At 49.8% G+C, this 12138-nt stretch overlaps 3 protein-coding genes across 3 annotated transcripts; 2 read left to right on the top strand and 1 right to left on the bottom strand.

The window, feature by feature from the left end:
• Window positions 1–219: 219 nt before the first annotated feature.
• AUEXF2481DRAFT_496704 (uncharacterized protein) lies at window positions 220–1091 on the top strand. The gene is made up of 3 exons (XM_013491656.1): window positions 220–471; window positions 526–777; window positions 879–1091. Exons 1-3 carry the CDS (start codon window positions 347–349, stop codon window positions 952–954), a joined length of 453 nt encoding a protein of 150 aa, XP_013347110.1. The 5' UTR covers window positions 220–346; the 3' UTR covers window positions 955–1091.
• On the bottom strand, window positions 1004–6279 carry AUEXF2481DRAFT_496879 (glycoside hydrolase family 18 protein). Its single transcript, XM_013491655.1, has 10 exons — window positions 5942–6279; window positions 5776–5889; window positions 5680–5723; window positions 5045–5627; window positions 4746–4843; window positions 4206–4693; window positions 2925–4143; window positions 1762–2871; window positions 1183–1686; window positions 1004–1072 (listed from the first exon to the last, which is right to left on the bottom strand). Exons 1-10 carry the CDS (start codon window positions 6187–6189, stop codon window positions 1053–1055), a joined length of 4428 nt encoding a protein of 1475 aa, XP_013347109.1. The 5' UTR covers window positions 6190–6279; the 3' UTR covers window positions 1004–1052.
• A 1151-nt stretch (window positions 6280–7430) lies between these two features.
• On the top strand, window positions 7431–11562 carry AUEXF2481DRAFT_37126 (carbohydrate-binding module family 50 protein). Its single transcript, XM_013491449.1, has 12 exons — window positions 7431–8039; window positions 8089–8762; window positions 8823–8939; window positions 9006–9473; window positions 9529–9593; window positions 9648–9792; window positions 9845–9909; window positions 9972–10020; window positions 10082–10219; window positions 10277–10546; window positions 10605–10850; window positions 10932–11562. Exons 1-12 carry the CDS (start codon window positions 7624–7626, stop codon window positions 11261–11263), a joined length of 2985 nt encoding a protein of 994 aa, XP_013346903.1. The 5' UTR covers window positions 7431–7623; the 3' UTR covers window positions 11264–11562.
• The last annotated feature ends 576 nt before the right edge of the window (window positions 11563–12138 follow it).

Genomic DNA, 12138 nt, shown 5'->3' with positions numbered 1-12138 from the left:
AGCAATGAATTTGCATTCTGAGTTGTCCGGGTCAACCTGCCACTCAGGAGCACTGGCTGTACAAGTGGCAGTGTAAAGTGAGTAGTTCTCATGATTCCAAACCCACCAACACACGTTAGGTCCACCCCATTTTCTGTATCTGTGTCTGCTTCTCAAAACTACGGTTTCTTCCACTGAATGTTCCAGGCCTGTAAGTCCTTGACTTCGTCCGCCAGCGTCTCCATATACTCGACAATATCCGCGTTCGACTGCATGTTCGGTCTGTTCAATGCATAAAGCTGATCAGAATACTTCTTAAGCATCGCCTTGACACGCGACTGCACAAGGATGTGTTGTTCCTCGGCATATGTCCGCCAAGAAGCAGCCAGCCCTTGGTATTCGTATGGATCTCTGTAGATCAGATCACCTTCGGCGTCTTCCAAGTTACCGACATCTTCCATATAATCAGTCTCCACTTCCTCGCTATAGCCAGTCAATTAGCATCGTCTTGATATGCTGGAGCGATCACGAATAGTATACTTACAGGTTAGTGGCGACGCGGTCTACTTGGTCGACAAGGACACGCTTGACGTCATCGTCCAAGAAGTATTTCCACGTCACGACGTGGAACTTCAATGCTTTCAGCGCTTCAGCCCATTTCTCCTCTGCAATATATTTTTGGAGTTTCGCCTTGCTATCGTATGACAAGTTGAGCCCCGAGAACCAATTCTGCTTGATCCTTGAGTTCATCTTCTCGTCAAGCAAGAACATCTCATCCTCATGCACCTTGTTGGCCGGGTAAGCGATGACTACTCGATCACCTGCACGACCGTCGGGCGCGCGTGCATTGTTCCACCATCTTTCCATGTACTGACACCACGAAATTTCTTCATCTCCAGCGTCGCTCTTCGGCTCGGTGTAGTACCTGGCACCTGGGTTTGCTTTGCTGACATCGTTTCGGTCGATATTGGCTAGGTTTGAATAGCCTTGTGCCAATCTGTTCATGAAGTTGGGGAACATCTGGTTCTCAAGTACATGCTCCGCTGTGATTGAATCTGGTCAGCACAATGACTCTACAGGGAGAAGTTCGAGACTGGAGCAAAAGTCTGGCTGTGAATTTTAATACGCACAGAATCACGCATGCCATCTCAGAGCCCTCCTTCGCTGTGACCGAGGGGAAAGGTGATCATTGGGAGTACTTACCACCGTAGCTCTTTGTATCGGTGACAGCAGATGCCTTGAATTTTCTCATGTTGTAGTTGTTACAATCGGTCGGGTCTTCGAAGGTAAATGCATCGGCATTAGGATGGTCGGTCTTGATGTCTGAGCTGTCTGGGAAGCCCTTGTATTGTATAAAGGTCCTGCTGTCCGAGCTGACTCCCGCGTACCCTTTGACGGCATAAGGGCCGCTTTTGGGGTCTTTTGGATCACAAAACGTTCGCTTCTTAGCACCGCCACGCTTTTCGAAGAGGTGTGCGATATTCTCCCGGACCTTGTGCACATGACGGTGTACATGATGTGAGTGAGGTAGATGAGTGATGAATCCGTCCAAGAGAGTTGACACAACGACACTATCATCATCGATCTCACGCTCGGCTAGTGTGGAGTCGTTGTCGTCTGGTATTGAGTCCCCATCGGGATCTTCCAGATCGTAGACGTCGCAATTCAAATCGGCATCATCTCTCTTGTCCTCGGCGCAATAGACTCCTGGTATCATGTTAGCTCTGTAGGAAGCACAGTCTCTCTACAAGCTCTGTCTTCATCTAATATCGAATGACATACCTTTGACACTGAATGCACAAGTACCGCTCCGTGGTACTGAGTTACCGGACAGAGATTCACCCAAGGTCTGTCGAGCCACTAACCGATTGTTACTCGACAAAGACTCAGTACCGTCGTCGTGAGTAATAGCACGTTTTGTTGGTACCCAAGCAATACAATCGGAGTAGATACTCTTCGGAATAGGTTGCTCGATCTCATAAGTGCCACTTATCCAACCAGGAAGCGCATTCTCTAGGATCAGTTGTGCCTGGAACTGTCCTTTGACGTCTAGTTGTAGACCTGTACATGACGTGCCTGCCGTAGCAGCAATATCAAAGTCGACGTCTGCCTGGGAAGTGAGCTTGACAGAGGTGTCAACTAGCTGTTTACCACCGAAGGCCAGCTGTATATCGAAACCGATAGTAGGCACTATTGAGACAATCACGTCGCCACCAACGCTAGCAGATACGTCACCTAGAGTACTGATTGGGCCATTACGCGAGGTGACCTGGAAGTTGCCGCCAGGCTCTGTGGGCAGCGATCCTAGGTTTGTTGGCAGGTAGTACTGGAAACGATCATGCTTTAAGGTGAGTTCTACAGTAGCTTGGAGAGATACTGTAGCCTCGGCTTGGACGCGAGCAGCAACGCTGAAGTAGGGGTTGATCGACAAGATACCCTTGATGTTGTAATTGGATCCGAATGCGTCGAAGGAGCCCACAGGATGAAACCCGCTGTCGAAGCGAAGCTTAGCCTTTGCTGCGAGTGCAGCCTGGACACGAGCTTCGAAAGCCTCCTGTCGGAAGTACGAAAACGCCTCAGTGAACGTGAAAGTACGAAGTGTGCCGATTAGAGACACTCCAAAATCCATCGTCGTGTTGAATTCACCAGTGGCGAATGCTTCGGCATATGCGCTTCCGGCGGAACATGTTGCTTCGACACTAAAAAGACATTGGTCGAACTCATAATGCTTCTTGAGACCAACGTTGCCGTCCTTCAGCAGGTTGTCAAACCGTTTTTTCCAGTCGCTCGGATCGTCTTCACTAAAAGACCTTCGATCAAGATCTCTCCAGCTCGATGCATCACGTTTGATTGGCGACCCAGCCGGCCTGGCTACAACTTCATTCCAATAGCCTGTCAAGAGTTTAGATTCAAGAACTTGAGTTTTGCAACGCGTGGAGGCTTACCTGGGTGGTTGGAAGCATCAATACGGACGTGAACTTCCCCGCCATCTCGTCGAAGGTTGCGGAAGTCGTAGTCATAGTGGAAGTCATAAATCTTATGATGTGGCTTAGCACGCTTGACAAGATGTGGTGGAAGGTTCCTGTCAGTAGATTCCTCATATCTGAGCGCCCTGACCCACTGGTCCGGTCCGCAGTGTTTCGGGAGTTTGACAACAGTACCCTCAACACCACCTTCCATGATGTCTTCGCAGTCGTTATCCGGAGAGTCTGTCAAGCAGATCGCTTTAGCTTGCTGCACAGAGAAATCATCGGGATGAGTATCAGGGCAGTCAAACAGCTCCAAGTGGCTGCCGTCTCTTTTTTCGAAACTTTGAACATCTGCAGTTGGGCCGACCATAATGACCCAGGCAAAACTTTGCGTGTCCGGATCTTGTGAATATTCTACTTCCGGAGTCAGGTCTTTGTTCAAATCGAATGCTTCGGCAAAAACAGGGTCGTAATCGATGGGGAACTCGGCAGCATCAGGGAACAAGTTCTCCAGAGGCACCGGCAGGAATGGTGAACCTCCTGTGAATGGTGGGTCGCAACAGAAAGCTTGTTGACGTCCTTTATTGCACATCTGCTCCGTTTTCCCGGGTAGTCCGTGATATCCGTGGTGTCTAAAGAGCTCAACTTGGCCTGCGGGACAAGCGTTGTCGTTACAGTAGTAGTTGTCGCCGAACCAGTTGCAGTTGTTGAATTTGGGCTCGGATGGACAGCAAAATGTCTCGTCGACCTCAATGGCGTCGAACAGATTGTAAATTTTGTCGTAGATGTAGGTGAGATCTTGTGGCCTATCCGAGGGACACTTCTTACCCTTAACCAGTCCGCACTTTTCGATCAACGACTGACCGTTAGTCGCAGGACAACACCAAACTTTCTTACCTCCGTTGGTGCAACGCTTTTTGCTGTCGCCCCAATCGTCGAAAACCATGGAGACCTCGCCGGAAGAGCATTGGCCATGACAATTCACAGGTCCGCCGGTCCAGCGGCATGTTTTAGGATCAGGGGACGTCGTGGGTGGACAACAGAACGATCTTTGGTTGTGTTCTTTGCCGTCGCATCCCCTTCCGCTTTCGTCTTGGTTGAGTCGCGTCATAAGAGTATCTCCAGATTGGCAATTCGCGTTGCAGTCCGTGATATAGCATTTGTCGATGTCGAACGCACCGAAAGTACCAGAACCCTGAATTGAGAATGCGTGGTCAGCAACTTGCGTGATAGCTGTCATCTAGCGTCTCAACTTACATGCGGGGGAACCACCACATCGCGTCCTGAGACTGCTCTTAGAGCGTCTAGATTATCGTTATCTTGATCCAATGCCCAGATAAATAAGCCCCCTATGCCCCTTGAGTTCGCAAGGTCAACCTTCGCTTGGAATGATACCGAGTCGTCAAAGGAGACCCAGCTTTGGCCACCTTCGCCATAGGTAACGTAATAGACACCAGCCTCTTCATCGTATTTAGCGCTGTCGTAAAGGGTATTCTCTTCCAGTAAAGCACGGATCTCCCTATAGGATAGGATACCAGCTGACTTGGTGCATGAACCCTCATCTCCTGGTCCGGAGAACTCGCAACCAGGCTCAGAACATAGAGAGTCCTTGAGCTTGAATGTGCGACCGTAGAATCCTAAGCCTAGGTTGATACCTCTGCTGCTAATATCGTTCCTCCAGAAGAGGTCCAGAGCAAGGTCAATCTCCGTAAGGTTTGTATGAGCCCAAACGTATGGGCCAATAGCTAGAGCCGTTAGCGAACCTTGATGTCGAACTCAAATAATTAGTCAACATACGGTCAGTTCTGTCCCAAATACCATGCAAGTCGTAAGTCATGAGGTTGAATTCATCAATCTGCTCGGCAATCTTGGGCAGATCAAACCAACGTAGATACCTAGTAAGAGAATTAGCATATTACCAAGAGTGAGCGCAATGAAGGAGAAGTCAAAAGATATGACGACGGATGAGTAGCTCGAGGCAGTCAGCAATAACAGCGACTCAAGGCGCTTCCCATGCATACGACAAGAGCTTGGTCATGAATGAAGCTGACTAGCTTTCGAAGGCCCATCTAAGAAGGAGGGCGAGTAAAACGTACCAGTATGAAGTTGGAACTGTGATAGATAAGCCAAATCGTTTGCCGGATACGTCCCCCACTTTGAATCGCTTCTGCAAGATGCCCAACATCCGAGGGAAGTTCGTGATATCTGAAAGCGTACCACCCCGGTCTTCAGCACCTGGGTACTCCCAATCGATGTCAACTCCGTCAAATCCGTATTCGTTCATGAAGTCGAGGCAGTTCTGCGCAAATTCGGCACTTAAGCGTTCATCACCAGCTATAGCACCAAAGATGGAACGATAAGCGCCTGGATCGTTGAAACTCCACCCGCCTACGCTGATCCATACTTTGAGGTTGGGATTGCGAAGCTTAGTATTTGCGACACGTTCGTAGAGTTTCGTGATGGTACCACCATCCATAGGCATGAGCTTGTAAGTTTCCGGGTCGATATATATAAAAGCAAGGTTCAGTTGATCCAGGGCTTCAACTGGAATGGACTCAGGCGACATGGCACCGCAAGGCACGCCATCGGCTCGCCAGGACTCCCAGTATCCAATTATCTTGTTGCGGGCATCTGTACCCGAACCAGGCTTGTTAGGTTGACCACAGTTCGATTGACAGCCTGGAATAATATCAACCACTGATACAGGTGATATGTAAAATCTAGGACTCACCAGTATCACAGAATTCACTAGTAGTGCCGCAAAACCCGAATTGGCTGTATCTCTGGTTAACGACACAACCGATACACCTATCGATACTGAACGAACCTGCAGCAGACATTCAATGGACATTCAGTGCCAGGAGTCGTAGCATCGCGGCCGCACTCTGCTTTGGCATCACAGTGAGACTGGCAGCCATCACCACAATACAATTCTCCAAATCTATGATGCTTATCAGTCGAACTTATCTCACATACTAGCCCAAAAAACGTACCCGCAGACATTCGACTTTCCACAGCATGCCTTGTTCTGGCAGGGTCGGTCCGGTCCACAGGTATAGTCGGGATGAGAATTAGAGCTTGTCTGACGTCTTAAAAGAGCGTGGTTGAAAGTGACGAGAGAGGAGGTGTCATCCAAAGGACCTTCCAATTCAGAGAGTACAAACAGGTCGGGATTCGCAAGAGCAAAAGGAGTTATAAGAATGCTGAGAAGAGTTATTCCCAGCATGTTTGATAGGAACATCTTGCGAAAGAGTGTCTGCCAGGCAGATAATGGAACTTCTGAGGGCTACAACAGGAGCAGCACCAACTTCTTTACATGATGACAAGATACTCAAGCCAAGCAATATGTTGAATTGGGCGTCCGAGAGTCGACCGGGACAGCTAAGCTCGCTTGACTGATCTACAGTGCGGCGGGAATAAATCATGTCCTCTCCGTGTACCTGCATGATTTAATTTGGCAGGGGAGTGGATGATCCGCGTTGCTAGGTCCAAGTGCAGACATGATAGTACCATGAGTAGAGTGAAAGAGTCGTGAGGCGGGGCCACGGTAATTATGACAACTGATCAGGACGCAAAAGTCGCGCAAGATGGAAGCTTGAACGTGCACCGACATCAGTCTAGAGCGAGGCGGCCCTCAAGTGTCACGCCGGCTATACCGATCGATGGCATATCGCGAGTCCTACAGCAATGCACCCCCAGCCGGAGGTCAAAGCATTGTTCTTGTTAGTTGTCAAGGAGGATATCCTGCGGGTGGTCGTGCATTCGCTGACCTGCGGGACCGGGTACAGACCCTGACAGAGTCTTGGCGCCGGCGGCTCTAGACATAGCCGACGACCTTGGCGAGAGCTTCCACAATGCTTTCTGCGTCATCTTGTATCGGTGACAAGGCCGTCTGCTTTGCACTTCACAGGAACAATGCTTCAGTGCTATGACTTCAGATCTGTGTGACCGCTCACCTTGCTCAGTCGGCGGCTGGCGGTCTCCTCCAGAGCATGCTCAATGTGTTGGCTGTCTGCCTGGGCAGCTCTACTGTACACTTTTCATACGACTCAGTGGAGAAAGATCTTCCGTGCTGATCTGTGGGCCGTCTCGACATGTTGCTTCTGTGTGAAAAGTCTAAGCCAAAGATGAAACATTAGCTGGTTGCTATCGTTCGGTACACCTTGATTCAGCCTATATCTCACTGCAGTTTTGAGGCCCCATTGCTCCAAGCTAATGACCACCCTGAAGACAAAGAGCAATGTCGATCTTAGATATGGTCATATGAGTGCTGGACGAGTGGATCCAACGCCTTCGACGGCCTAGACTAAGAGTCACGACACACCGCACTTTCGAAAACCCGACCACCTTGCCGGTTTAATCTTGCGGTGGATACTATATCGGCCGTGTTGGATATGTTCTAGTACGTCTTGCATGACAACTTGATTCCACTCTAACTAGACCCTGCAGCTCGGAAATTGCGTGCCATGCGTAGCAGAACCACTCAAAGGTTCGTGTGATCTTGTCAGGGGTGCTGATCAAGTCTATCAGCAGATGTCTCTGAACTGGCCCAGTAAATCAGGGGACGTGATTCTCATACTTACCTGGCTTATGATTCTCGCTATTGTCCTTTGATTCCAGCCAGTGCCTTTTGCGCGCGCTCTGTTGAAGGAGACCTCTGACGCCCTTGCCCGACATGGCACTTCCACCCTTTCTCCTTCTTGTCTTTCTCGCCTTTCTTGGATCGGCTGCAGCCGATGCTGAGCATAACTCTTTCCAAATTATCAATCTTAGCTCACTACCGGTACTTTCTGCAGGTTGTGTCGCGGCTTTGACAAACAACATAACTTGCAGCTTCATTGAAGTTGGTGGTTCGCTTTATCAACAGACGGAGAACCTGACAACCCAATATCTTGACCAGCTCTGCACCTCCGAGTGTGCAGACTCTATCTTTGACTACAGGGCTAATGTCCTCGAAGCATGCGATAATGACGTGTACAATGACACAAGCAATGCAACTCAATACCAGTCTGCTTCGGGAGGAGCCTATTCTCCGATTGTGCTCCCTGACTACTACTTCACCAACTACAGACAGAGATGCACAAAAGATAGGTATGTCCGATGTCTCCCTCATGTCTGGGCATGACTTAATCCAATCTAGTTCTGGTGGTTATTGCTACCAGCATCTTCTCAGCAGTAACACACAAGACGAGTGCGACGAGTGTGGTCTGAAGATGTTTCGAGCGGAATTGGAGAATGGCTACTTCTACAATGAAGCTCTTGCATCGGATTACTCGTCGCTCACCTCAAGCTGCAGCGTCACCAACCTGCCTTTCACATCTCCTCCGTCCGTAGTCATCGCAAGTAACACTGCGGCCAGCCCGTCACCAACTTGTGCAGGAAGATTAGTCGATATTCCATCTGGGAGCACCTGCGATGCTGTTGCTGCAGCGAACAATATCAGTACCTGGCAGCTGCTGTCCACCAACGGCCTAATCGGAGGCTGCGTCGACTTTCCCACGTCCGGCGCCCTATGTGTCTCCGGAACCTGTAAAACACACAAAGTGGAGCCGGGTGAGGATTGTCTGCAGCTCGTGTACCAGTTCGGTATGACCATTACCCAATTGCGAACTTGGAATCCCAATCTAAGTCCGGACTGTGGGAACTTCGACACTGTGGTGGGACATCAAATTTGTGTGTCTAATCCGAGCAACTTCACTATGCCTACCAATACGAGAGCTCTTTCTACGACTGCTCCCACAGTTGCTGCAAGTGTACCTACTGACATTGTCGATGGAACGAACCTCAACTGTGGTCAATATTATCATATAAATGGTATGTTCGACTGCGCGAGTCGTGAGATGTCAAGCTAGGACACTAATATTTTCTCGCCAGAGGGCGACACTTGCGCACATATCTCTGTCGCAAAAGCCATTAGTCTCGACGATTTCTATTTCCTGAATCCTGAAATCAACAGTAATTGCACCAATCTGTACCTAAACTACAGCTACTGTGAGTCTTTGTTTCTTCAGGATCAGAATATACCAAACATAGTTTTTGTGCTAAGTGCATTGACAGGCGTACAGCCTGTGGGCGATATTTCGAGCTACGCCGGCTACGGCATCGGCGCGGTAACCTCAGGAGTGACAGAAGTCTCGAGCACGAAGGTCACTGGAACACCCACTGCATTCGACACGTTGCCAGATGCCACCATGGCAACTCTGAACGTAGAGCCGACCTCAGGTTACCTCTTTGCTCTTGCTAACGGTACCCGAGGCGACTGTGAAGAGTACACCGACAACATCTACGGCGCTGTCGACTGCGCTTATATCAACCCTGGTGTTGCGACGACCGATCTTACCAGCTGGAATCCCTCCTTGAGTCCCTATAGCTGTACACTGGTCAACGAGACGAGATATTGCACCATTCTTGGCGATGCCTATGTCTACGCTAACTACACAGAGGACACGCCTTATACACCTGGGCCAGCGAATGCAGCGAAGAGCTCGACAGCAAGTTGCTATTCATGGTATTCAGTTCAATCAGGTAAAGAGGGGTTCCTCATGCCCTCCAAGACAAAATGCTAACATTCACTGCTCAGGAGACAATTGTTCATCAATAGAAGCAGAGTTCGGCATCAATCTGGCTCAGTTCTATCACTGGAATGTTTGTACCATGCCGCGTGTGCCTTCTCCCCGTGAGTTGCTGACTTCATCATAGCCCAGTATCAATCAAGACTGCACGGGTCTTCAGGAAGTAGCCGCCTATTGTGTACTCGGTGAGGATCTTCCCGAGGGAAGTCCTCCTGGCCCAACCCAAGTTGGCATTGCTTCCGATTGTCAGGACTACTACGTTGTCGAAAGTGGTAAGTCCGATCTTGTGACCTTTTTCAACCGCAACTCACTAACGATTCCGAGGGGACGGTTGTCAGTCCATCGCAGATGCTTCGCAGATCACTGTTACCCAGTTGGAAGCTTGGAATGTAAGTTTCAGGCCCATTCTCCTCGACATACGGTCTCGTTGGATTGACTGTATTATCCGTAGCCTGCGATCGGGTCCGATTGCAAGAACCTCCAGCCAGGTTATGCACTTTGTAAGTGGATCTGAAGCTTGTCGAGCCTCTGTGGAATTTTGCTGATTCTAGCCTGAAATAGGTGTTGGCACGAAAAGCTCTGCCATAACGACCAGTAGTAAAAGTAGCGCAACTGCGACTCAAACCTGCGCCACTGCCCCGGGTCCGACACAGTCTGGCATCGCCTGTCAATGTACCAAATTTGTGCAACAGAAAGATGGTAGCCACCAGCTCTCCGTTCTTCTAGTAATAGATAAGTCGCTGACGATGTGTCAAGGACATTACTGTGGTGATCTCGCTTCCGAGAACGACATCACTTTGGATCAATTCTATAAGCTTAATCCTGGAGTTGGAGACAATTGCCAGTTCTTGGTCGCTGGGAATTGGTACTGTGTGGCGTCTCCCTCTTCAACGGCACCCTCAACTAGCAAGAACCCAACGTCACCCACCAGCAGCAAAGCGCCGACTCAGACATGTGCTGCTGCACCTGGCCCTGCACAGACTGGCATGCCTTGCGACTGCTCTAGATATGTTCAGCAGACAAATGGTAACCCTAAGTGGTCAAATCATCATTTCGATACGATTTCATCTGACTTTCATGATAGGCAAGTATTGCGGTGATCTCGCTTCCGATGCTGGGATCACTTTGGATCAGTTCTACAAGCTCAATCCTGCGGTCGGAAACAGCTGTCAATACCTGGTAGGAGGAGACTATTACTGCGTGGCGACTTCGTCAGCAACAAAGCCTACCTCCACGAGCAAAGCGGCTTCTCCAACATGCGCCACTGCCCCAGGACCAACCCAAACCGGCGTGCCTTGTGGCTGCACAAAGTTCATTCAGCAGACAACTGGTACGTGCTAACAACCCGCCTCCTCTTTTCCCCCATTCGCTAGACTTACATACTAACTTGCGTTCTTTTCCACACTGACAGGCAAATACTGCGGTGACCTCGCCTCGTCTGCCAGCATCACTCTCGATCAGTTCTACGCCTGGAACCCTGCCGTTGGCACATCTTGCCAATTTCTCGCAGCCGGAAATTACTACTGTGTCGCCGCACCGGCTTGTGTGAAAGCGCCCGGTCCGTCTCAGTCCGGTATGCCTTGCTACTGCAAGCAGTTTGTGCAGCAGACCAGCGGGAAGTATTGCGGTGATTTGGCTGGTGATAACGGGATCACCCTGACGCAGTTTTACGCCTGGAATCCTGCTGTCGGGGATGAGTGTCAGTATCTGGTTGGTGGAGACTATTACTGTGTCAGTGCCTAGAGGGGTACAAGGCGTGATGGATCATGTGCGTCAGGTTTAGTTTGCACTTCTTAGTCCTCTATCAGATTCGCTAAGGTCACCTAAAGAGCATGCCGCATATTTAAACTTATGTGTAAATCTGGGCATTGGAAGAGTGGATGACTATGGAGAGCAGGCAACCAAGGCACTAGCTTTGCTATGTTCGCACATGATAGGTCAGTGCACACGTGGTGGCTACTCTCACACTTTGCTATATCGATGACCCGAATTAAAGCGCTCGATACACTTAGTCCATGAAATCAAATCGAGAGAAATACTGGTCTTGTGTGCTGTCTCAACCCATATGGTCGACGGACGGGGCGATACTCGTGGCAGAAGAGATCGGACAAGCCTTGGCGCTCGATTCTTACAGAGATTCTCGATTGTGACTACAAGTACGAGCACCTGCCGTACCATCTGTCTTCGTCCCATACACCTAGTCCTTACACTTAGATCAAGGAGGTAGTGATTGAGCAAGACCGCGGTCGCCAACTGTCATCCAACCCAGCTTTTCTGTGGCTTGGCGAGTCTGTCGCAAGTTGGTGTCACCTGACATGCGTGAGAGATCGACGGAGCCGCCCACTTCCAAAGAAAATACAAGGGGGGACACGAGCGCGGTGCCCCCCCTCTAGGGTGAGTTGAAAAAAATGTATGTGAAAATGACAGTGCGCTCTAACCCCAGACAGGAATCCAGTCACTAGATTGGTTCATATAAGATCCGACACTAGAGGGTGGCAGCGCGCTCGTGTCCTCCCCTTGTAGCAGCTCGAATGTGAGTACTTCAAGCTGAGAACAAAGCTACGGTCATCTGCCGTCACGACTAATTGTGTCTTGTGTCAATAGATCTTTTTATATTG

This window comes from Aureobasidium subglaciale (genome assembly GCF_000721755.1).
Source record: "Aureobasidium subglaciale EXF-2481 unplaced genomic scaffold scaffold_3, whole genome shotgun sequence".
Classification (NCBI taxonomy): Eukaryota; Fungi; Ascomycota; class Dothideomycetes; order Dothideales; family Saccotheciaceae; genus Aureobasidium; species Aureobasidium subglaciale.
The sequence above is the reverse complement of the archived record's forward strand: the minus strand, read 5'-3'. Positions and strand labels throughout refer to the sequence as shown.